Source organism: Lepisosteus platostomus, chromosome 17 (assembly GCF_059453375.1).
Source record: "Lepisosteus platostomus isolate fLepPlt1 chromosome 17, fLepPlt1.hap1, whole genome shotgun sequence".
NCBI lineage: Eukaryota > Metazoa > Chordata > Actinopteri > Semionotiformes > Lepisosteidae > Lepisosteus > Lepisosteus platostomus.
In genome coordinates this window covers 17,465,508-17,491,514 of record NC_142627.1, presented here as the reverse complement: position 1 = coordinate 17,491,514, position 26,007 = coordinate 17,465,508, and the positions used below count along the sequence as shown (strand labels likewise).

The window sequence follows — 26,007 nt, the reverse complement described above, 5'->3', positions numbered from 1 at the left end:
ACTGGAGGTCTCTGAAAACATCAAGGGTCAACCTTTACTGGGTTTACTGAAGGACACCCTGGACTTGCCACACTATTAAATGTCCTAGCATTTCACTACAGGTTTGCACATTTGTCAGTCTAGCTAAGTGATTGAACAGCATTGAAAATATTCGAAATGCAGATTCCTGATGGGCCAGGCTGTCAGTCTGCTTTTTACAGCAGAGATCCATGCATTAAAAGGAGCTAAAGAGAAGGGGTTGTGTTCCTTTTCATTTTTTTGTTGTGAAATTCTTAAAAGTCCTGGGTAACCTGTGCTAATATTGCTAATGCAAGTGATATAATTTGTCCTTCCAACACCCAATCAATGGGGTCGGTTTGGAGTGCTTTCCTTTAATGTGACTGTTTTAACTGTCATTTGCCATCAGTACTGATGGAAATCCTAATTACGTGTTGAAAAGATGGCAATATACAGTTGTTTGCAATGTGTTGACAACTAATTCTGAATATCTGAACAATCTTGTATAATCTTAATTTGAGGTTTGCTGATTTGAAATTAGAGAACAGTCTGTCTTTGAACTAGGATTGTTTTCTTTTATTTCACAGCTTCTTTAAAAGGAAGTCAGGATGAGTTCAACAGGAAAGCCCTGGAATCCTTAAAGATGTGAGTGTCATTATGTCTGTGTCTAAATAGTCCATCTACATATATTCTTCTGGTACATGACTTGCTTATTATAAGGACAGCACTGGCAGTGTTTTGCTGAATCGTAGACATAGAAGGGAAGTTTTTCATTACCTGTTTCCATTGCCTCAAATGTAGCTTTTGATATTCATTGAAGACTTCTGGAGGATGGATGGGATTAAGATTTGTTTTATTAGACCTACACAAAAGCTTTCCCTTAGCATATTGGAGCTATTTCTCTCCATGCTGCTATTTTATTATTTTTATTATCATTACTTTTATTATTTTTGGGGGGTCTTGAGAAAGAAATGATTAGAGTTTAATGCAGTACAAGTCGGAATGTTCAAAATGAAGAATCAGTAGATATCCCCCAGAGAAAGAGACCTTTAAGAAGGCCAAACTGTCCAGGTAGAATTCAGCCAGGACATCCTTACTCCTAGGCACAGTGACATGAGACCTTTAATGACTAGACATTCAGGACCTCAGATTAATTTCATATCTAAAGGCACCCTTTACACCACAGTGGTCACAGTTGGCATAATTGGGCATTGTTGGAATTCTGGTAAACAAGAAAGAGTGCCACCTACTGGTCCATCAATGATCTTGTTTTCCTATCCCAGAACTAACTGGGCTGAGCTTTTTCTTCTTGTGAAATCCCAGTACAAAGATATTAGTACAAAACAATAAAAAGAAAGGAAGGAAGATATGACAAATCACAAGATAAAGGGAAATATACATGAACAGTTGTTGAGCACAAAAAAACATGTGGCTCACTGTCTTATCTTAATGTATCTACCAATCTACCCAAACATTCCATTCTGCTTCTTGAGGTTTTGTGTCATTCTTATCACTAGAGGAGTCCAGGTAGATTTAATTACTGTAGCATATTTATATTAATAATTTGTCATTCATATGTAACTCTGCATGTTAAGATGAATATGTCTGGTGTGGAAGTATGCTAGTCTGAGCTCTCCTCTTTGCCCTGAGCTCTGGATTAAAGGCCTGCAGCTGTCAGAGCAGTTTTTCTTCTGTTGTGCTATTGTTTGCCATGGAGCTCAGATATGGAACTGTGCTGCCAAGGCAGGTTTTCCTGAGCTGGTACCCTGGTCCTTTGGAGCATATGTTTTTATTTTTCTTTAGTTTTTTTTTTATAAGAGAGATCATGGCTTATTCATAGATTTTCAGATTCATCTATGTGAATTGTGAATTGCTTTTAAATAAAGATATGTTTACGTTCCAACAAATAAAAAAGCTTTGAAAGTTTGATTAATGTATAGCTTAGGCAATATGCGGAAATGTAATGTGTAATGTGAGCACTCTCATGTTTGCAGATTAGTAATCACTAAACGGTGAGCTGTATATACAGTATATAAAGGATTCTAGGATTTCTGTGTAACAATAACCCATTTTTAGGTCACCTAAATCATGAATTTATGCCCTCTTTCAAATCTGATGACTACGTCTGCCTTTGTATAACTGTCTGATTTGCTGTTTTGGGTTGGTGGGCTGAATTTCAGATACAAGAATGTTGCAGCCTTTCTTTATCATTTCAGAGCCCATTCCTTGGACCCAGATGACCCACAGATTGCCCTGTATCTCTCGCTGCAGCTTGCATTGGTCCGACAGGTGAGCTAAGCTCTCTGTGCTCATCATAGTCCAGATGAACATCATAGAGAATTAATCCTTGTAAGCATCTTTCTGGGAGGTGGGAGGGAAGCAGAGTGTCAAGCAAAAATCCACAAGAACACAGGGTGAACATGCAAACTCCACACAGACAGAGGCTCCAGGCCACAAGTGAACGCAGGACTCTGGAACTGTCATGCTTCCATGCCTATCCTTGCTGAGAGAGAATTGTTTTCACAAGCGAAAACCTTCAGCTGGTGGTGAAAAAGAGACTTGATTAATAACATTGTGATCACATAAATTTGTTTGTATTAGGCAGTTGTCCTCTGAAGACCAAAACTCCCGGAAAGAAGAGGTGTGGCTTTGAAATTGAAGGGGGGTTGTGGGGCTCATGTGATTCCTCTATTGCATTGTTAACGCTGTAGAGAACAGTTGTGGTGTGTTTGGAAAAACCCACTAGGATTTGGAAAACCTGCTCAGGGCTTAGCAGCTTAGTCACACACAGCCGCCTGAAGGGGGAAACACTGCGGAGATAGATTCACCGTTCTTCCATGTGCTGCTATGCTTGGAAACCAAGCAGAGAGAGGATTGTTGCTAATCTCAGAGCGGCCTAACCATGCTAGGCAGCATCGTACACGCTCTCATAGGGTCTCCAGCGGAAGATCTAGCCCCTCTGTCTCAGGTTACTGTGGCCCTGGTTGTGACTGACCGCAGCATCTGTCACCACATTCTTGCCAGCTGCTCTGGCTCCTGGCTGAAAGGAAGGTAGCAGGTTCACATACTTTAGAACTAAGTGCATTAGGAATCAGGTATCCTATTAAATTAACCAGTTGACCAGAAGTATCCATGCATCACATAAATACATAAATAATTTCATCATCTGATTTAAATGGTGCCTGGTGCCTGGTTGCAATGCTGAGCCAGGGTCATGTTGTTAACTTTACAAGATAGATTTAAATGCCTCTGGACAATCACTAGTAATGCACTTTCCCACAGTCATGTGCACTTTGAGTGTTTTTTTTCCTCTTATAACATTGAATAGGTGTCTCCTTTCCTAGGATGGATCCATAAAGCATCAGAGAAAAAACAAAGTTCATAATCACAGCAACACATTTACATTTCTGTCATTCACCACCTTAGCTGTGCTTTTGTAAGCTAAAGATGATTTGAAGTTTCTCTTTCCCCTGGGGGTAGTGTTCATGTTACTGTAACATGAAAGGAATCAGATTCATTGTAGAAGCTTGTCCCAGGAGCAGTTCTGACACTGATACACTGTAGTGTTTTCTTAGCAATAGTAATAGAAAATTCTGCCAATTGAAATGAAAACTTCGACATGCAGTTTTTGTGTGATTATTCTTACTTGTACTCACAGATGACAGTGGGATTCTTATTGTCAGGTTGTATGATACAATCTCTTCTGCAACCTGTGTTGATAAATATGTAGAATAGTATGTAATGCATTTTCTGCATACATACTGTATAGTATCTGTGCAGGTCTACTCAAGGTAACAAGCTCAACACATATAGCACTCAATGTTGCCTTATACAGAAAAGTGTCCAGTTAGTACAATCTGAAATGGCTCATCTAAAATAGAATGCGAGTCCTTCCATCTTAGATCTGTTTTTGCTGATAGGTGTCAGCAGCCATGGAGCCCCTCCAGAGAGCCTTAAACCTACGCAATGATGACTTGCACTCGCTGCATCTCCTGTGTCTGCTCTTCAGCGCCCAGAAGCACTACCAGTTTGCTCTAGACACAATCAACCTGGCTCTCAGCCAGCACCCAGATAGCTTCAGGTATGGCACATCCCCATAGAGCACACTGGACTGCTCAGCGCTCAACTCCGTGCAGGTACTTACATATACAGTATAACATAACCACCCCGAACCTCTGGCGGAGTATCGGGAATCTAGACAGGGACAAAATCGATCAGCTGATTTTCTGCCAGCTCCCCTCCTTTATTCTATCATGGAGGTATTGGAAGGCATACACTCTTGCAGTCTGGAAACACTTCTATCACCTGCTGCTTTCTTCAGCAGTGCTGTGTGTGTAGATCCAGGCTGGTCACACACTTAGACTCTTGAATTGTTTCCAGCAATCTCAGTTCCCTGAGCCATGGGACCACTTTGGCTGGAGTGTCTTTGGTGAAAATTTCTCATGCACATATTGTATTGGCAATGCATTGTACCAGCACATAAGGTTTTATTTAAAATTATTTTTTTTGTTCTATTAATTGCACACTATCCCTCCCTCCTCTGGCTTTTTCACTCCTTTTTTCACTCCTATAGCTTAACATATACCATACAGGGCCTTGGATGGTTGTGACTTTAAGCTCAGTAGTATGAGTAATGGTAGAAGCAGCACAGAGGTGTGTAGCAGTTAAATATAGCACTCTCGTGGTTTCAGCCAGTTAGCAGTGCAGTCAGATTCTTTAATATGCAAACATATTTAAGCAAGTTTTAAAACGTTAAAATATCAACAGCAGCACACAATGTTTCTTTGCTTAAAAGGCTTGCAATTAAACAAAATCAAGAGTAGGCGGTTAATTAAAGGATGGATACTGATGTCCTGTAAGCAGGGCTCTATTATCTATTAGTAAGTCTGCCTGTGTTCAGCCCTTTGTCACTATTAATCGTGAACTTTTTGAAGAGCAACATGGGAAGAGATTCCCTCCAGGTAGCACGGTTGAGGAACACTAGTTAAAAATTATAAAGCGCTGCAATAAACCACAGCATAATTAAATCGTCTTTAACCTTTTTCTACTTCATCATATTACAATTTAAATATTGGCATTTGGGTTGTGAGGCAGGTGCTCTTTACACATCTTTATCTTGCCCTGTTTAAATTTTCACTGCCCTCGTCAGTGCTCAGTATCGCAGCTGGCAGTGTGTTGGACAAAATTACCAAAAAAAGCAGAATGCAGACCTTACCAGTGGCACATGATCCTGGTGGGTGGACACAGGATATCCTGCAGCATTCAGTAATGTAGTGTGCTGCTGTCTAAAGTAGGTATGCAGTGTCACTGGTTGTCACTGTGAGTAGAGTGACAGTGATGCTGTTTATAGACTGATTGGCTTAGTGCCATGTTAGGTAAAAACTCAGTCACTTCAATTAGAAAAGATGCTATTTCTCTTGTCTGTGTTTTTTTTTCCATGGAACCATAAGGACAAGGTTTTCTTTGCATCTGAAGTAGGAAATATATTACATCTGTGTTTTTTTATTTTTCAAAATATAATGTAGAATAGTGGTATTTCCAGCAGAAATTGATCTAAATAAAATGTGTCTTCAATCTGTCTGCTGTCTTTTAAGTAATCTCTTGAATATCTAATGTAACCTAGCCTAGGAATGTAAAAACGTCTTTTTCCTCCTTCTTACTAAATTGATTTATATCTATAATTAGGTCATACTGTAGGTGTTTAAAAGCTGTTACTGTGTTATCTGTTATGTTGGAAGTAATTCAAAATATAAGCCTGGTAACATTAATCACTCAGCACCTGTAAAAACTAAGGGAGTGGGACTTTTTTCTTTGTCTAGACAGCTGGATTCTATGGACACTAGGATCACAATGGTTTCTGAGCTGAGCACAATATTTTTTTTTAGAAAATAAGGAAAAAAAAACGCTCTGACAGCTGAGCAAATCTAAACAGGTCTCCTGTGTCCAAATTGCAATGAAGAGCAGTGGACCCTAATCGCTGGGCATTGCGGATGACAGTGTCTTGAAAATGTTATTTCATGCTTGTTAATAAAATACCTGAGGGTGCATAAATGGAGCATAAAGTGATCTGTCCCCCCGGTACCGTTTCCACGGTTTGATTTGAGGTGACGTAATTCTAGGCTTGCTGAGGGATCTTTGCAGGAATGTAAACTCCAGCTCTTTATTTAAATCTCCAGCTCTGCTGGCTCGTAGGTGGGCTGAAACCCCACCGACAACCTCCGGCAGCCTCATCCTGTTCTGTCGCTTGCTCAGCAAGATTGCAGACGACACCCACATGGCCCCCTGGATCAGGGCAGGTGGCAGGGGTGGTCACTTAACAACTCATACACAGTAGCTGACATGCGTCTGACGTCTCACAGCATGTTCTGATGAGTCTTTTTCTGAGAAACAGCTTGACTTTGCACAGGGAAGGGTGACAAACTTCCAGCCAAAAATCTTAAAAGGACGATGATTGTAAAATGATCAAAAGACAAATAAATCCTACTGGACAATAGCTCCAGGATGGCTTTGGAGGATGACTTTATGAATTCCTGGTTTTGGCAACTATGTTGCAGTGTCAAAGGAGGACATATCATATCTCTTTAAGTTGTGACAGCATTTCTCTTTAGGGGACTTCCTGAGCTTCAGAGATATTAGAAACCTTACTTGGCCCTTAGTTTAATACGCAGTTGTTCTTGTACTCTGCTATGCCGGGTCTCTGCTGCTCATGTTGCTTAGCTTTTGTTGTTTTTATCTCTCCATTTTCCATTATCATAATCAGTATTGTAGATGCCATTGTCCACAAACAAAAAGTACTGCATTTAGAGCAAACTGTACCGATGCAGTCATCATGGTCTTTATGTGTATGCAGTATAGCTTGAAGATTTGAAGCCATTCCATGTGTCTTTGAATTCTGCATAAGAGCTTTGCTGTTTGCGAAGAATTCAGAGCAGCTGTTGTGCTGCAGTTCTGCTATTCAGGCAACGGCCACAGGAGGCCAGTGTTGAGCTCTGTAGTGGTAGAAGGCAAGCTGGCAGCTGGGGAGGGTGTGTGCGTATTGGAGGGGGTGGTAGATTTGTCTCTTCCCTCTGCACCTCATTGCCTCCCAGCCGCAGACCGCATAGAAAAAACTCGAGCAGGAATGGCAAAGAGAGGCTGCTTGGGGCCGCATGCAGCATTGGCAGAGGGCCGAGGGCTGGAACAGGAGCTGTCAGCAGCACGGCTGACCCCAGCCCGGAGCTCGCCGCCTGACTTGCTGACTGCTCAGACCCGAGGCAGCCTGGAAGCTTCTCATGCGACTAAGGAGGAAAGGTCCGCTCTCCCTTAACTCTGCGCTGATTTTGAGAAGTTGTCATGAGCTTGACCCTGACTAACTCTCCCTGGACACCGGGGCAGTGCGGCAGTAACGTAGCTGAGCAAACACAGCCCCACTTGAGTGCCAGAGGAGGCTGCTGTTTGTTCATCCAGGCTTAATGCCATGTGTGTGTTTACTAGGTTACAGCAGCACTGGATAATAGATCTTCATTTTAGCCTTGATTTACTCCTGCTTGCACTATGATTTTATGGCCAGTCCATCCAACCTTTCAAATGTTTTTTTAAATATGAAATATCTTTTTTTTTCCTCTTTGACTCCGGTCATTAGAAAAATGCAGGACAGTATCCAAAGCCTCATTCTAATCCATTTTAACTCGCATGTCAAGGAGTTTACTCACATACCTTGCCTAAATAAGACTTACTGATGCTCTGCCTGAAGCATGTGTTAAACTGTGCAGTATCAGCTGCCATAGTAAACTAAACAAAGCCCAAATCCCTGGCCATTCAGGTAGGCACCAGTCTTTTACTAACTGGTACAGCAGCACCCTTTACTTGTACCATTTCCATTGGTTTAGCATGGTACTCAAGTGAACGATGTTTCCCCTCAGAAACAGCATATCGCCATTTTTCACCGAGAGATTTAAGCTTTATTAAAGCTATTCTTTATCCCAAACTGCCTTTCTGTTCCTGGAAATGTAAGCCTTTGTATTTATACATGATAGGTTGGGTGAAATAGTTATGTCTTCGGTTCACCAGTAAAAAGGCTGGACACCATTCTGCAGTTTCCTGGTATTTAACAAATGTATCATCATGGCTTTTGATTACACAACTGCATTAAGGGATATCTAAATTGGCCTTCCATGTGTTTACCATAATGAGCCTGACCAATGTCAAAGCACCCAGGGGAGAAAAAGGCTTCTGACTAGGAAATAAAATCCAGACTGAGTGGCAGGGTTTTGTATGTGTGTGAACAGAGCATGTGTGCATGTATGTACAGACAAAGTGCTCAAGCAGTTTGGAAGTGGGATGAAGAGCTCTCTCAACTCAGTCCTGTAATGATAGCTGTGCTATAACACTGTGGCTCTTACTATGCTGTGTGCTCTTCTGTTTGGTAACAATCAAACTATGCTCTCTTCAGCACGCACCATGTTTATTTGAACAAAAGGAAGGATCATGGTTGGGTATTTAAACTACTGCAGACAGTCCTTAAGGCTGAGTGGTATGCTTCTATGTACAGTATGTCATAACATGAACATTGCGTGCTGGGGGAACTCCAACAGGATGTCATTAAGGTGGTGTCCAAACTAGGAAAAAGACATACATCAAGATACAGAGGGATGCCACTATGTGTTTCAATCACCGTAATGGAAACTGCAACACTGCTGGAATCAGCTCTCGCTTTATAATAAATACAAAATACTAAGTAATAAAAAAGACCATCTTTGTCAGATTATTGGACATTAAAAACATGTAGACAATTTGGTGTGACTTTGAATCCCACCATTGTTTTCAGAGATCTGTAAAGACAAGTTTATCGAAAGAAAAAGCTCTTAATTGTTCTGCTTACTCCGTAGTCAGTGTGTTAGCCATTCTTCTCTATTTTGTGTTTCACTGCAATCCTCTTGCATGATTAGTGAGTTAATACTGTATATCCAGATCTTTAGGATCTTCCTCAGGAGAACTCGGTGTACAGTACTTGTGCTGGAGTGAGTGTTAATGTAAGAAGGCTCTAGGGAGATATTTATTGGAGGGAATCAGGAGCAGTCAGCTGAAGGTTGAGACAGTAAACTGCTGAGAAACACCTAGAAACAGGGAGAAATGTCATAGTGTCCCTAGTTTTTACAGGGTAGTATATCTTTAAGGAATGCCATCTATACATCTTTTTATAAAGCAGTGAGTTTTAAGCTTGAATTTGAAGAGACATTTTAGATAAAGCTGAGGCCTGAATTTGGGAAGAGTTGTTTGTGTTTGTAATGTAGTTTGGCTGGTATTTTGCCCACCTAGGCAGTGCTTGCAGTTGGTTCTCATGTATGACATCACAGGAAACAGACAAGGCAGACAAGGCAGTCAGTGAAGTATTTGTCCCTAAAACTAAATGTTGCCTTCAACTGGAGGCACTGTGCCTGTGGCTGCAAGAGCAGCCTTATGGTTTTAGTCCTGTGGCTGTTTCACTCTCTTCAACTGCTGCCTTTTTTATCACACCCAGAAAACACTAGCACAGAAATGAATGTCCATAACCTTACTGTATCAGGGAAAAGTTTCAATAAGCCCAAACCCAGCTGTGTTTTGATCTACTTTTCCTATCTGAAATGGAAACGGCATTTTTTAAGATCCAGGAAAAGCATATTTAGTTCCCCTACAGTATGTTCTGTATATATATACTGTATGTCTTGATCGCCTGTAATGTTGTTCAGTATTGATGGAGACACCAGTGGTTTGCAGCGGAAGTTGGCCCATGTCTCCAGTGTGCAATGCACACTAATATTGACATTTATAGGCAGGGTGATCCTGAGCCCATGCACAGCTCTCAGGTGCTATTTTCCCAGGGCCTTGGGTTCAAGTGGCACCAGCCAGTGCAAAGCATATGGTATTTTATATTTATGAGCCTGATATCAAACTTTGGTCTGGAGGAGGTTGAGAGCTGGGCGTGGTATACTCTTTGTCAACACAATTACATAAACTTAGACAGGTTCATATCCCTTTCCAAAAAACACTGATTTACCAGTCATCCTTCCTTTTATATCTCTCCAACATGTTGTGCCCAAGAGCGAAGAGGACTGCGTTTGCTACAGTACAAATTGTCCTCCAGTTGCTCACAGGAGAGAGAGCAGTGATTGGAAGAGCGATTGCTTTAAGCCACTGTTTGCTAATGACACAGCTTACTCGAACGGCAGACATTTGGACTACAGCCCTCAACCTCGACCTGTTTTGCATTTGAAATAAGCTTAAGAGATGCAAAGTAGGGAAAAGGACTAAGTGAACGAATGAAATGTTTTTCTCAAAACTGAACTGTTTCCTATTCTCAGCCTTAATTATCATCATCAGTTTGTCTTTCAATTTACTATTTAAATATTTACTGAGGTACACCACAGTATAGTCTACTGTTATGTACTTTTCAGTTGTGAAAGCATAGAAAACCCCAGAGAAGTTTGTTTCAGCATCATACTTCCAATGGGAAAATCTCACTGCAAGGAAAACTCAGAACTGCCATGCATTACTATGTTACCATTCAAATTTTATAAGGGCTGGCCTGCATTCGCATTTGTAGTGTGGCAATGACAAGGTCTCTATTCCCTGCCTGTTAGAAATGCGTGGATGGAGCTGTTGTACATTGGTGTTGTTTCAGTACAGGGTTGTTTTAACACGAAAAGAGCTGAGCTTATGCTGTTCTGCCGTAGGGGAATCAGTGCATTTTTGCACTGGATTGCACAAACGGAAGAACAGAGACTGTTGCTGACAGTCCCCTTCTGTATGTGTTGTGTTTCTTTCCCCTCCTTTCCCTGTGTTAAACACACACAGACATGCATGCTCCCCCTCAGTTCCCTGAAGACCCTGACTGCTTTGACCCCATTAAGGGCAGTCCTCAGCACTCAGCCAATCACAGGCTTCAGATTGCTAGGAATCCCCATCACCCTGGCAACTGTGAGGTCATTCTTGCAGAGAACAGTGTGCCTGGGGGGGTGGTGGGGTAGCTAGAGATGGATGTAATTCTTTGTGTGAATGACAATCAAGGCATTTCTCATTCCGCTCTGTGTATGGATGAGATGGGATGCTGGGGTTTGTATTAAAACATAGCAATAAGGAACGTGAGAACCTTTCAATATTTAATGTTCTCTTACATTACATGCATATAAGTGTGTTTACTTCATTGTGTGGGTGTAAATGGTGATAAAAAGAATAGATTTTTAGATTGAAATAACAAGATGTATATAAAGGAGGGATTTGTTTGTAGCCAGAACACATTTGCATTCTGAAAAAAGGGAATTTCTCACTTGTTGGTTAATAGCTCTGGCATTAAAAAAATATGTGCAAAGATTGAGTTGTCTCTCTTGCTTTTTTGTTGCATTTCTCATTTTCTGCCTGGAAGTTTCCTAGACTGAGAAGGAGAACACACTGACAATCCATCTGATTGGGCTGAAAATTAATAAAGCATTTTTTCATCGTTCATCTCTGTGAAGATGACAATGGAAGACTCAACTGGACCTTTCAGCTGGTTTTCTCTCCTCATTTTTATTTTTTTCTGCCCAACCTTTCGTAGTACTTTTTCATCTGGATATCTTGCATGTACGTAAATAAAGCAACTAATCATTTGGTTGCTTCAAGTGCAGTGCTTCATGCTGTTTTGGTTTAAGGAGATTTATTGAGAGAATTATCAGCTGGCAATGAAGAAGGCAGATCTGCTTGTTAACTGAATTTTCTCCTGCATTCTGCATTTTCCTTTGCCGAGACCTCTCTCTGATTTCAGCTGCGGAGTGCGTGTAGGCGTTCCAAGCTGTCACTTCATCTTCTTACAGATTTTTTTTTTAAAGTAAAATTTTAATCAGGCTGAAAAGAGGGAAGGCATCTCGGATTAAAATGGGTCATTGGAAAGAACACGCCCCGCGATTTAAAATGCATGAGAAAAGACGAAAGAAAATCAAGCGCCCGCATTATACTGCAGCACGCTTACACAAAGGACACAAAAAAGATGCTGAAGATCTTAAAAATTAAAGACAGAAAATCCCAGGGTTATCCCAAGGTCCCGTGCTTCATCAGAAAAAAAGATGTAAAGAATCAACATTTATGTTTTTAATAGCGCTTATCCTTCAGGGGTTTGTTTGTTTTTCTCCTTAAAAGCAGCAGCAGTTGGGGAAGTTGGGGATGGCAGTTTGTACGCATGCGCCCTTTGCCTGTATTGTAACTGTACAGTACGTTCTCCCCACTGGGACAGACTGCAGTACGTGCAACTCAGCCGTACGCTCCTTCTGTCTGCCTTCAGGCTTTTTCAGGTAACTTCCCACACTGAAAAGTTGTCAATTTCATCTACAGTTACCCCTAAGTGAAGTAAAGCGGGTGTGGGATTTGTCACTGTGCTGTTCTCACTAACTCCAGCCATGTTGCAGGACTAGATTTTAACAATCAGCCATAAACTGCATGTGTACAGAGATGCTTCCCAAACGCAGACTCAGAATGGAAATACTGTATGTTGTCTGGGTGGGACGTAAAGCTGCTGATAGTAGGATTTCATAAGAGAGGTGAAAATACAGCTGGTATCAGAATGTGGCGCTCAGTGTCATTTTTATCTAATGTTGAGTTGTATGTTACAGTGCAGTTGAACCAGTAGCAGCTTTGATGTGCTGGTTTACTATGGTTCCGGTGAAAAGTTAGCCTGTGGAAAGAGAGATACTGTGCTCCCTGCCCTGTCTGGCTGGGTCTCTATCCTGTGGAGTCGCTACAGCAGAGCCTCATGTCTACAGTAACCCTAGAAAGAGTATACAGCATTTGCAAAGTATTCAAGAAATTTGTAGGACTGTCTAAATTATTGCTCCTTCTCACGTTCTGTTGTCTTTTTCGGAATACCTGTCAATCGCCGCTTTGTACAGCTTTTTGCCTGTTCATCAATCATTAGATTTCTTGATTTTTAACTAATTTCTCTCTCTTTCCATCTCTCCTCCCTCGTCTCTCCCTTGGTCCGTATCTCCCAATCTCTTCGTCACTCTGTGTTTATTCCTCTGTCTCCCTCTTCTCTGAAATCACGGTCACCAGGAGCTTTCATCAGTTGTGAAGAAGGTACTTCTGAATGCATCTCTTGTCCTCTGGAGAAGTGGGCTGTGTGATGTTGCCATGCTGCTTTAGCGGATGGGTATTATTTAGTCATTGAGGGGAGTGTGAAAGAGAGGAGACAACAGCTTTTGTATTTATATTTTTTTCCTATCAGGTCTTGAACAGCTCTGTGCTCTGTGCATTAAAACCCTTTTTGACCTTGTGACCTTCCCAGCCTGACTCCCCTCATTTTAAACAGTGATCTCTGATCTCTGCTCTCTCTGCACAAAGATGATTAAAGCAGGCCAGCTTGCATTTATTAGTATGTGGAAGGGGGTGGGGGAGGGGGGCAGATCGAGATGGAAGGGAGAAGCAGATGGTACAGAGAGAAACTGAGAGCTCGTGAGCTCGTCTCTGTCTTTATCAAACATTGAATCGCACTCCACTGTATCTGCAGTCTGTCTTGATTGTTGGTTTTGGGGTTATTGATGTTGCACACTTACCCCTCTAATTTACATGATGTATTGTTGAAAACCCGTTGTGAGAAATGCCAATGAAGATACAGCACTGTTAAATTTGCATGGTGTTATCTATTTTATCCAGGCTTTACCCTACTTATGTACACTTTATTTTGTACTGTAACTGTTTTGGTGGCATGGTGGTGCAGTGGTTAGCAATGCAGTGCTCCAGCTTCCCAAAGACAAACTGGAAGGGTAATTGGCTTCTGGATAAACTGGCCCAGGTGTGAGGGAGTATGTGTTTGTTTCTTTGTGTGCCCTGTGATGGATTGGCATTCGGTCCAGGGTATATCCTGCCTTGCGCCCATTGTTGCTAGGAGAGGCTCCGGATCCCCTGCAGCTCTGTATTGGATAAAGTGTTTAGGAAATTGATAGATGGATGTAACTGTTTTTCACAATTTGCATCATGCCTTACCAGCTCTGTGGTTTATCATCCTGTACCACAATTTTCTCTCCTGTGGTTTCTGATGCTTTCCAGCATTTAAACAACACTTTAATTTGAATAAGTGTACATTAAGAAGGGATGTACAGTACCCTGAATCCTGCAAGAAAGAAAAGTAAGGCAGGTGGCTTTCTGTAGTATTTCAATTGACTGGGACTGTTTGAATTCCTTGGTCTTAGGAGCTACAGTAAATACATACTAATGGCTAATGTAAGACCCTTGCATGCAAGAAGCATCTTGCTCCATTTAGCTGTGAGACATGTCTCTTCTCCACAAGCAGTACTTATAATACAGAAGTACAGAAAATCTTGAACAAGGTGTCCTAATATCCATTTCTTGTTTTTATTACCTTCTCTAGCTAGAAAATAAGCAAAAAAGTAATTAAAATTCCCTTGACTTTTGATTTTTGAATCTTTCCCCATATTCTTATACAATTTAGAGATAAATAATATCTAAACTTTATATTTATTATCTAATAAATTATAAAGATGAAATAAAAATATTATGATCACAGGCAATACAATGGTCATGGATTGAAAAAGACTTTGTTAAACACAGACGCAGAAGAGCACTGTGCTGTTCCTGACGAATGAATATGTTGGCATGATCAGCTGCTGTAGAGATCTGCCCCACCTGACTCCATGCAGCAGGGAGGGGTGCCCAGCACTCTCCTCATGGCTATAGATGAGGGTACAGTATGTGTCTCATACTACTCAGGTGATTGCCCAGGACAGGGTTTCTAGGGGTTTTTCAGTGTCAAGCCCCCTGCACAACCCCCAGCAACCTTGGCTCCAGATGTTGTGTGGAGGGGTGAACAGATGGCTTTGTGCAGGGCAGCTGTGCTCGGACCAGCCTGCATTTGCGACAAGAAATGTGCCCCTCTTCACCAGGGCAAGACAGCTGCCTGTCAGAGGGCTGTTCTAGAACTCGGGGCTCATGGAGCTTTGTCACAGTGAGCGCATATAGCATAACAACCTGTTACACTGCTTGCCATCAAACATCTGAGCAGAGTACAGTCAGGCTTCGTCAGATTTGTCAGTAGTAAAGATTTGTTAAAAGCAATGTATTATACTTTTTTGTATTCTTTTGTGTCCCTTCCTCATTCCTTATGTTTTTTAGGCTCCTCCAGTCTATTAATAGTTCAAGTCAAGCAAAAAGACATCAATAATTTCATGTTTGTGATTGAAGGAAGAATTAATGACTTAAATTAAACAGAAAATGAATCAAGCATAACAGGATTTATTTATGAAAACTCATTCATGCTTTTGTTAAATTAATTCAGTTATAATAATATCTAATAATAATAAAGTCCAGCTAGATTATATTTTGCTACAGCAAAAACCGTGACTCTGGTCAGATACTCTCATGTCATGTGCGCCTGTTTTTTGTATTTTTTATATTTAATGGTTTGCTTAACTTTATATAGTAGAATGAATAAATACATGTGGACAAAATCCTTTCAGTCTGTCAGTGCTTCAGTACTGTGATAGAAATATGTATATTTTTATGTGAATGAAAGACATAAAAGATTTAACAGCTGAGATGAATTTTGCCCATTTTTCTAGACAGAGAGAAACAAGGGATTACTGAAAAAATAAACACACACAAACTACATCTAAAGAGTGTGAGTTTTGTGGCTGGGAGGGAAGGAAGCTATAATATTAATGGATAATTTATTTGCTTAAAAGTTGTATCTGACAAAAGACACGTTCTTTTTCAAGGGCTGGACCATACCGTACAAGCCCAGATGAAAGTGAGTTGCTCAGTAAAGCTCTGCTAATTTATTTGCCATTTAGGACTGCAGTGCACCACTCTTAATGATGAGCAAGCAGGTACCCCTCCACACCAGGCTCTGATGTGCTTGTCAGCTCTGAGTTTCAGCTCAATTAGGTCAGAGCACAGGAACGAGCCAGCCTGATGTAAGAAGAGCTTCATGTCTGACACAGGACTCTCTGTGCGCTGACTTGCTACCACCACTCTGCCTGCCTAGAATGGTAACTATAGTCTGAAGTATATTTGCAGTCAAAAGAGTATTGATTGCAAAATAATATTCCATCGGGCTAATAATTGATAAAATACAAATAAACGTGTGTTCAACTTCACATCCCATTTCCGAAATGCAATCCTCAGGCACTCCGAGGGGACCTGTAGGACTAAAAGCCATGTACCTGTTGTGAAATTTGTTCAAGACATTTTGAGTTATTAAACTTTATAAGGGAAACATTATCTTTTATTAGATTGTGGTTTGCACTACGCAGAAAGAGATGTCGATTTGTAGAGCACTCATCCTGGGAGCAGCTTGCCTGCTATGAAGCTGAGTATGCGAGGAATGTGAGGAGGTGTAATGGATAGATTATTGCCATATAAAAAAATGCAATAGGCTTCACACAGTTTCACAACCTGCTATAAGCCTTGGTTTATTTACAAGGTCATTCATGCTTGAAAAATTGAGATATTGTTGACTTCCTGATATGCTTGTGCAGAATATGTGATTTTTGTGTGCAGTGAAAGCTCAGCATGCAACCTGGCTGCTGTACTATACATAGAGGCAAAAAGAGAACAAGGAAAATTAGATTTTCTTCATTTAAATGCAGGTACAAACTGCAGCATGTTGCTAATTATCGAAATGCACATATGCAGGTTTTAGTGATTTACACCTCCATCACTGTGCGTGTAAACTAAACAGTTTAATTCCAGAAAATTAGAAAGTTCTTGGATAGTTGCATAAAAAGGGAAAGTTTGAGTAGGCCAAACTATGGAAGTCCAGGGTGAAATGAAGCTAAGACACTAGAGTTAACACCCATACTCTTCCAGGGTGTCATGGGATCTTTCCTGACCTGGTAATCTGGCCTCAGTTTAATGTTTAATTTGAAGGATAGCAGCTCCTTTCACAGTTTTCACAGTCACCATACTGGGGCACAAGGTTGATCTAGACGGACGAGTTCCACATACTGGTCTGCAAACACTATTTTCAGCCTCACTCTAATTTTCCTTTCAGGTCTCCCATCCCAATATTGACAAGGTCCATACTTGTTTAGCTTATGAGATCTGGTGATATCAGGTTACAAGGTTGTAAAGTTGTTAATAAATTGCTGGACTTGTGTCCCTATCAGTGCTAAAGTGATAAGAGAAAAAAACTTAATTTTTAAAAGTTTTATATTGTCTAATATAACACACAGGAATATGATCTTTGTTGATTTCTTCAGTGTTTGAAAGATTGCTCTTCTTTCTGTTATGGTGCAGAAATTGTAATTGCTGTGAACAGAGTTATTTCAAGATACACATTACCTTAAAATGCAACTAACTTATCTAGTGCTATGCAGTCATCTGTTTGAAATGGACACCATGATATGGTGTCTTCAGGAAACAGCTGAAGTAGATTCTTAGATCTGTGATTTACCAAACTAAAAATTATAAAAGATGTGCTTGTTGGTTTCCTCTTGTCTGCAGTTGTTCTCAAACAGTCCAGTATGTCAGAGCATGCTCACTGTACCATTGACCTAAGTAGTCCAGTGATACCAATTATCCAATTGAAGCACACAAGTGAAAATTATTGGATGTCCCTTCAACCTATAAGACGATGTCTGTGAAATGTCTGTCTTTTGGATGTACTGTATATCACTTGTCTATGGACAACTGTTAAAAGATCATTTATCACAGCAAGAATCTGCTTCAGTAACCAGTTGCTTCATTGAAACCTGCATTAGATATCATAAGAAAAGTTGCTTGTTTGCATTTGATAACAGTATGTATTCACTACTTGGCATTTAACCAGAAAACCATTAACAAAGTAACTTATTGTTACATAGGATCTTTTTGAGAATAAAACATATTGCTATGCTTTGGTCTTGGAGTTATTATATTTGACCAAAGGTTCATATTGTGACCCTTTATGTTAACTAGAGGGCTGCTCTTTTTAAAACCAAATTCAGCGTTTTACTTTTCTGCTGATCATTAACAATCGTTATCATAGAAACTAGAAAAGCTGATTCAAAAGGTTCCAGAGCTTTGTAGAGGTCACAAGATGTGGAAGTGCTGACCAGTGGAGATTGCACAGCTGTTGTCAGTCTGCATCTCTTTTACTAACAGACAGGGTGTCAGTTTGGTTGGCAACACACCAGTCAATTAGTCAGCCAGGCTGTCAATCCTTCAATCAGTCTGTGGGGTCTTCTCTGTCCTTTAGTCAGGTGTCATTTAGGCAGTCATTGAACATGTCAGTTTTTCACAGCTGGTAAAAGTTGATCTGTTGCTCAGTCAGTTGTATCTCGCTGAATAAATAAGGGTCTTGCATTTCCTGGAAACTTGAAATCCACCTCAGAAAGAGATTCAGACATGCTCTGCCTGCTGGGTTTCACATGTGATACCGTTGTTTTACGTAATGTTGAAGTTTCTGCCCCTTTCCTTGTAGCATCAAGTGGCTATTGATCAGGCTACATTGTGTTTAACTTCCACACTGAGTATTTTTTACACCTCATTTTTTAACAAGAAGCTGCACTTTGAATGGGAACAGTAGACCAAGAATACAGGATGGCTAAATTCTCCTGAATTGCCCATCTCCAGGACTTAACAAGTTAAATATATAGATTAATTAACAAATAGGATGACTCATGTGGTGGTTCAACGTTATCCAGAGAGTTGAAAGCAGTGGTTTTTCTTCATGAAGTAACATCAAAGTGCCATGTTTCATTACCATAGCAGTCTATTCCATTGACAGATATTAGCAGGAATCTGACAAAATTGCAGGTTGCTTTCATAAAACTGTAATTACTCCGTAATTAGTGTATACTATATAAAGCAAGGCTAGCATTGTGTGGAGGCCATCAATCAAGAGGTGAACAGGAGCAGGCCACACGAGTGAGGTGAACTGTGAAGTGCTTATACTGGATAAGAGTTGAGGAAAATATTCTATGTATACTGCATTTGATTTTTGTTGACAGTCATTACAAATAAATAACATTGATAATGACTCACACTGTGTTAAAAACAAGGACAATAATTTTCTATATTGGCTGAGATATCTATTTCCTTCCCTCTTGTGAAGCACCTGTATGTATGATCTCTGCCCCAAATTAAACTCTTGGTTAAATATTCTCATAAGTCACAACATTTATAAACATTTATAAACACTTTGGCACAATAATAACTAAAGTTACAAGATGAATTTCAAGGGAAAAGAAAACATTGATTTGCAATATAGGTCAAGCAATCGCTTCTAAAATAAGATTATATGTTAATTATTTCTGTTAAATAAAGTCCTGAAATCTAATATGGAATTGGTGGCTGTCTTGTAAGATAGCCTGTGAATGATTGTTTATTTAGACTGGAGATGATTCCGGTGTAGATGACACTCCCAGATTGCGCATGGAGCTCTGTCTATTGCCTTTCACTTTTCAGCTGCACAGGCAAAAGTTGTAAAATGGGCTCATTGTCATAGTTTGAGCTGTTTTGTCATCTAGGCTCAGCCAAGATCAATAGCTCTCTGAGACACTCAGTCAGGCACCACTGTTGACACCCTTGACAGTCCCCCTGTCTGCTCATATTGACCCTGCTGTAGTCGCTCACAGCCATCTGCCTCTTCTACGTCTGTTCTGAGTTCTCTGAATTCGTAACCTATTCTGTTGAGTGAAGGGGATTTATTTTTCATTTTTGACTACTTCAGAGTCTTTTTTGAGTTGTGCTGCTGAAATCAGCATATCCAGTCTGGCAGTAGGTTGTAACATTAATTACTCTTGTCCTGTCCAACTTGTTTTGAAGGGAATTTTGGTATGAATATAATACAGATCAGTGTCTGGACTTCCAACGATTGTGCTTTTGTTTATATGCTTTCCTTTATCTTGTATTGGGAAATATTTCCCATTAACCCAATGCTCGAGAGAAAGCCTTGAGGCTTATGTGAATGGGAACTATTTTTCTGTCTTTCTCCCTGTAGTTTATTGACATAATTCCCTTGCTAAGGCCCACATCCTTGAAGATCTATCCTTAAAAGCCTCCAGACATACCACACTGTTTTAGCTATCCTTTGGATCTTTTTGACTCCTTACAGAGGTTCCTTTTGCATGCAGTTTTGGGACTGGGTTGTGTCTCTTCCTTAAGGGAAACATACAGCAACATGTATACGGTGCTGTGAAAAGGTTTGTCACACTATAATTAATGGAAATACAGTTTCCTACCATGATACCCTTGTTTACCTGGACCTGGTGTTTTCTTAAATAATCAAAAGGGCTTCTAATTATCATTTTGATGTTTTTGAGATGCTATGGTGTATAATATAGAAAAAAAGTTCAAATTAAGAATCAGTGTAAAATTTAAAATAATAAGTGAACCCATAATTTAGGGGGTGTTTAGAAATAGGTGGTTAACTAATTGGGTGACAAGTAAACAAGGACTGTCATGTCATGTCACAGTCAAGAGAATTCAGAGGGTCTCACAAAAGACTAGTTGATGCTACAAAACTATTTCTAAACATAAGGGGGTCCATCCATTGCCTGTCAGACAGTTACTATTCAAGACCATGGTGACCCAGGAGCAGTTGTCCTGCTAAGAACACCCCAAGAGCAGCCCAAAAAACATCCAGGATGTCAAGAGAACCACGGAGGAACATCTGCGGAATAGTTTCTGGAGACACCATTGTTGCTCAGTAAAAAGAAGATTGCCCAATGTCTGAATTTCACCAAAGAGCACTTGAATGATCCACAAGACTACTGGAAAAAATGTTCTCTGGACAGATTTGTCCAACCACTGCTTCCAGCTATCAAGCATCGTGGTACAAGTATCATAGTTTGGGCTGCTTTACTGCCCTGGGATCAAATCATCATGTTATTAATGTGGCACTAAATTAGCAAATTATGGAGGTGCATGTCAGGCCATCCATCAAAAAACTGAAACTGAGCCAAAAGAGGGTCATGCAGCAAGACGATGATCCAAAACACACAAGCAGATCTACAGCAGATTGTCCATAGAAAAAATGTATTGGCCATGTCAAAATCCATCCACCATTATACCCCATTGAAATGTTACAGCAGGACCTGAAGCAAGCTGTTCATGCATAGAAACCCTCAAATCTCACCAACTTGAAGCTGGAAGAAAGTACAGGTCAAATTCCCTGAAAGCCGATGTGAGAGACTGATAATTATGAATTGCATTAGGGTTGATAAAAAGGAATAAATGTGTAATTTTCATTTCTAAATATAATCTAGTATAATATAATAAATATCATCAGTATGTGTGTGTTGTGGAGAGAGAGAGAGTACTTTTAAAAATCTTCAAATATAAACAGGACTAAATCATAAACACTTTTGCTGTGTCATAAGAGAGAAATCAATAATCACTGAAAAACACTATACAAGGTATAGTACTGTACATAAATGACCACAGATACAACAGGCTTTAGCTGGAATAAAATGGATGCTTGATTTGGAAGGGATCTGGGATCATCTTGTTAGTTTCCAAGGAGAAACTTCTCACACGGAAACTGAAGAGAATAATGCTTTTCAGTTTCTGCTAAAATGACTGATAGTGCTATCACTTTCAGCAATCTTGTTATCTACAAGGTCCACATACATCCGATGAAATGAATAATTTAAAATTTCCCTGACTGTGCACTGCTAAAAAGCTCCATACTGTGTTTTTTCTCAGTAGAGTAGACGGTCTCTTGATTGGTGAGCCATGTGCCATGTGCAGTATAAATGTGCCTATACATCATGTCCTATAAGGTAGTGTAATTAAATTAACAGTTCATTGCAAATCATAGAGATTAAGTCTATAAGAAGTGCCAGCCGTTCTCTGCAAATGAGAGTTTCACCTTTCCAGTCATGAAACATCATTTCCTTTAGCAAATTAGCCATGTAAGCAAATTTGTGCTCTTTATTGAGGGCGACAATCACTATTAAGCAACTTAAACTGCTGTCTGATGTAGTGAAGTTAGATGCAGCCTGCCATGGCAACAGCTGAGCTACCGTGGCGACGCCTGACTTGGGGAATCTATTTAAAGAGACACAAGGCTGGCGCTGTGTTATCAGGATGGCACTGATCCCCTTGCACAATGGTAACTAAACATGAAGTGTTGTACAGAGAATCTGTCATGATGTATTATTATTATTATTCCTTACACTTATTATGCACTTTCCTGGTCAGATATCAGTGGGGAAGAACTATAGGAAGAACACAGAATTTTAAAGAAGAGATAGAATATATACTGTAGGAGAATTTAATCTTCTCTAATTATGCTCTCTTTTGCCTTTATCATGGAGCTGCAAACCTGAAGTTCCAGAGATCTTGCTAGGTATTACAATGGGCATGATGCACTCTTGCCTAATGAGCAAGAGTTTCTCAGGTCTCTGTACTCTCCATGTCATTTTTCTGAACCCCACTCTAATTACACTGCAGTGATGCTGGGCCCAATGGCACCATTCCATCCAGAGCCAGCTGCCTCTCTCCCTGTAAATCACACAGCATTGCAGATGCTTCCTGCAGCGCAAGGCTACCGGTAGTCATACAGCTGCTGCAGTGTCAGTGTCTAAGCACAGAGGGGCGAATGACTGTTCAGAATTGTATTAATGTTTTTTTTTTATTGTGCATGATCATGAGGCACATCTCTTTTCTTGAGTGCCGTATTAATACCCCCCTTTCCCTAAGTCCTGATCTGAATTTTTTGAGTCTAGGCTAAAGTAATCCCAGATAAAAGTCACCCTGCAGGGCAGAGGAGCTGGTATCTGCACAAGCAGATGCCCTACCTAAGGCAAGTCTTATATGTATAAGGATTGCATAGGATTTATAATGGATGCTGGAAATCCACTTGACGTTATACAGAGAGGCACTTCAGCAATAAACAACCTGCTCTTCTGTCATATTCATGTGGATTTTGGTTTGTAAAATGGAATACAAAACACTGATAGACAGGAAAACGTCAATTGTATATGAATTTAGTTTTTATAAATGTCATTACATTTTGCATACTGTGCATAAAATTTAAATTTTACTTTATAGCTAAAGAGATCATGATGCCCTAGGTGTTAAAATGGCAAGAACCACAGGAAAGAACCAGAAAAAAGAAAATACATTCTGCCGGTAGATATTTTAATATTTATTGGACTGTCTACAGCCTAAATAGAACATTAAGAGAGAAAAATGTCCCCTGTCATATTTAAACTTAAGAAGATAGAATCTAAAACTGTACTTTTCCACTTTAAATTTTCCACTGTTCTTAATGAGGGATTGTTTGAAGTCAGGAATGAGGTCATTCTCCTTCATTATAAATGGTGATATGCACCAAGACCTTCCTTATGAATTTTAGCATTGTGAATGTGCACAGTCTTCTTGCAGTTTTGCTATTCTTTGACCATGGCTATACAGTACCAAGCCTACACTTTGCTACGGTGAGCCTTCACCACATCACTCTGCTTCATCATTTCACTGTGCTTTTTCACATTTTCCACTTCTCCCAACATGGGGAAGTGGAAACACAGGAACCTTTTGTAGGATCTGTTCTAGCAATGAAGGTGTCAGGGAGTGACCCCTTTCCTCTGACTCACAGCTTGCTGTTCACCAAAGTGAAGCTGGAGGAGGTGCTGCTAGGACCAGAGGTGGCGCTGGAGACCTGTCAGCACATGCTGCGCCTGTGGCAGAGCTCTTTCGAAAGCACGTGCAACAGGTAAAGGGTCTCGGGCAGCTCTTGGGTGGGATAGAGGGGTGTGTCTGCCAGGTGTGTTTGTGTGCGTGTGTGTGTTTATGTTGGAGAGTACTTTTGTTTGAGCAGAATGGTTTGGGGTGTCCATCTGTGAATGTATGTATACAGTGCGTGTAATGCTGTTTGAACTTGACAGTGGCTTTGGGATCCTAACCTGACATTAATAAATGTTCCATACTTGGGTTATTAGGGCACAGGCTAAGAACGGAAAAGCCAGAAGATAAAATGGTAACTAGGCTGTAGTCTCCTGCAAAGGCTGGCTAAAACAAGATCAAGGTCATATAGAGATGTACTATGTGAAATAGAAAACCTCCAAAAAGGCATCTGATTTCTCTTCCTCCTTTCCTTTTGTTATTGTTAATAAACTATTTGCTGCGTATTATTTGTGCTTATTTACTAGCTCTCAGAATAATGATGATGCAGCAAAATATTCATTATCTTCAAAATCAATCATTGTCATGATGTTAGTATGAGTTTCTCTTAAAGAGAAACACTCTGAGCAGCAACCCTCCTAAAAGCGATTTAATCTTCTTTTAGTGGGTTATTATCACAAATAGACTGTTGCTGGTTATGTTCTGACATGAACTGGTTTCTACTTTATATAATACTTTTTTGTGAAAATATTAATGAAAACTTGCTGCCTGAAGAGCCAGAGACAGAGCTACCTTCTGACAGAGTGGAGAATACTTGTTTTCCTGAAGATTGCAGCGCAGTGTTGAGTGTGGTGCCGACGATGATGATGGCTGCCGTTGTCTGTATTACAGTGAAGCAGATGAGGGCAGCAGTGTCCCAGAGCTCGTGCCCCCCAGCAGGGCAACTAGCGCGCTTCATCTCGCCCTGCCAGACTTCCAGGACCCAGAGACTGGTGAGCCTGTGGTTCCCTGCTACTGCCAACACCATCTGACTACACACTAGCAGTGCAGACTTTCAGGGATATGTCAGCCCATTTTCTGTCCTATTCAGGGTTTTACTTTTCTTGTGTTCTTTAAATATGGGTGATTATTTTACCTACCATGACATTAGTAATATAAAGCTAACCTCAAATATTATAGAAATAAGCAGATCTGCTGAGGTGACAATACAAAATACGCTACAGTACATATAACAACTCAGAAGTTGGCACTACTTCTTCACAGATCTGTGGCAGTGTGTCCTGATAAATCTTATAGATCTGAATTCATCTGGTCCAAATAAGACTCTGAAAGTATGTCCTAACTCTAGGTGTCCATGACACTTTAGCCCTGTGTAGTATAGCAGAAGTTGTACGGATTAGAGTTTCAAGAGCATAGGCAGTCCAGTCCTAGTCTGTGGGAGTGTGTCTGCTGTAATGTGACATCATGCAAGGAATGTGGACCCAGGCTGTCAGCCTTCACCCCCCCAGGATCCCTAGCCCCCACCCCGAACTCTCCAGAACGTTTCTAACATTCCCCAACAGCTGCGCTGCCAGGCTTGGGCATTTTTAGCCGTTGCCTCTAGTGTTATCAGATTGGCAGGATGATAAAGCATTAAACTCGTGACATTTCAGAACCCTGACCCAGTTGCATCCTCACAGCCTCACAGCTTCTTCTTTAAATCATCCCCAGCCGCCCCTCTTTTCGACGTCCCCATTCAGGGTCACTTGTTACATTGCAGCTGCACCGAAACTCGCACACAATCTCAAGAATTGCCGTGTGCCTTTCTGCTCCCTGAGAGATCTGGACAACTGTGGGTTAGATGTGTCAAGTGCAAGCCCACCCCCATGGCCATATGTTTGGGAGACTAATGTAGTAGCCTCATTTTTGTAAAGGTTTTAAATCATTCTGGCCATTTCCAAAGATCTACAGGGGTGTGTGGTTCAGCAGGAATGCCCATTGAAGGCTGTACAGTATATTCCGGGATCTGTGCTAATGGTCATTGGAATGTTTGACAAAAAACTCGTTATGGCATTGTGTTGCATAACTCACTGGATCTTTCCCTACCCTCAATTTAAATTGTCCTATTTCCGTAGAAAAATGGTCTGTTAAGTTTAGAGTAGAATACGTCTGTACAGATATACACTGCTGAACCATGAGCTGTGCTGGGAGGGAAACCAGTACAATTGTGCTGTAACAGGATTATTCCTATTAAAGACAGACTCATTACGCTGGTGTATATTACAGATCAAGGTTTTGTTACCTTATGGTCTGCACAGTTTTACTTCCATTCTAATTAAGAGCTGATCAGAACAGTTGTTCGAGTGTGATCAGTCTCTATATTTACATCTCAAAAATCAGGAGTTGTGGCGGTACAAGTAACACTGGAAATTAAACATGTTGTTTCAGACACCTATATTTAAAATTTGTTTTCTTGAG

The 26,007-nt window shown here is 40.5% G+C and overlaps 1 protein-coding gene across 3 annotated transcripts in view; it reads left to right on the top strand.

Moving 5' to 3' along the window:
* The window catches only part of ttc7a (tetratricopeptide repeat domain 7A), a 92,191-nt gene that overhangs the window by 27,343 nt on the left and 38,841 nt on the right, over positions 1-26,007 (top strand). For all 3 annotated transcript variants that reach the window (XM_088609530.1, XM_088609532.1, XM_088609531.1), the window contains exons 13-17: positions 585-642; positions 2,214-2,286; positions 3,918-4,078; positions 23,525-23,641; positions 24,442-24,542. In XM_088609530.1, the coding sequence (XP_088465656.1) occupies positions 585-642; positions 2,214-2,286; positions 3,918-4,078; positions 23,525-23,641; positions 24,442-24,542 (510 nt within the window). The remainder of the gene's footprint in view (positions 1-584; positions 643-2,213; positions 2,287-3,917; positions 4,079-23,524; positions 23,642-24,441; positions 24,543-26,007) is intronic.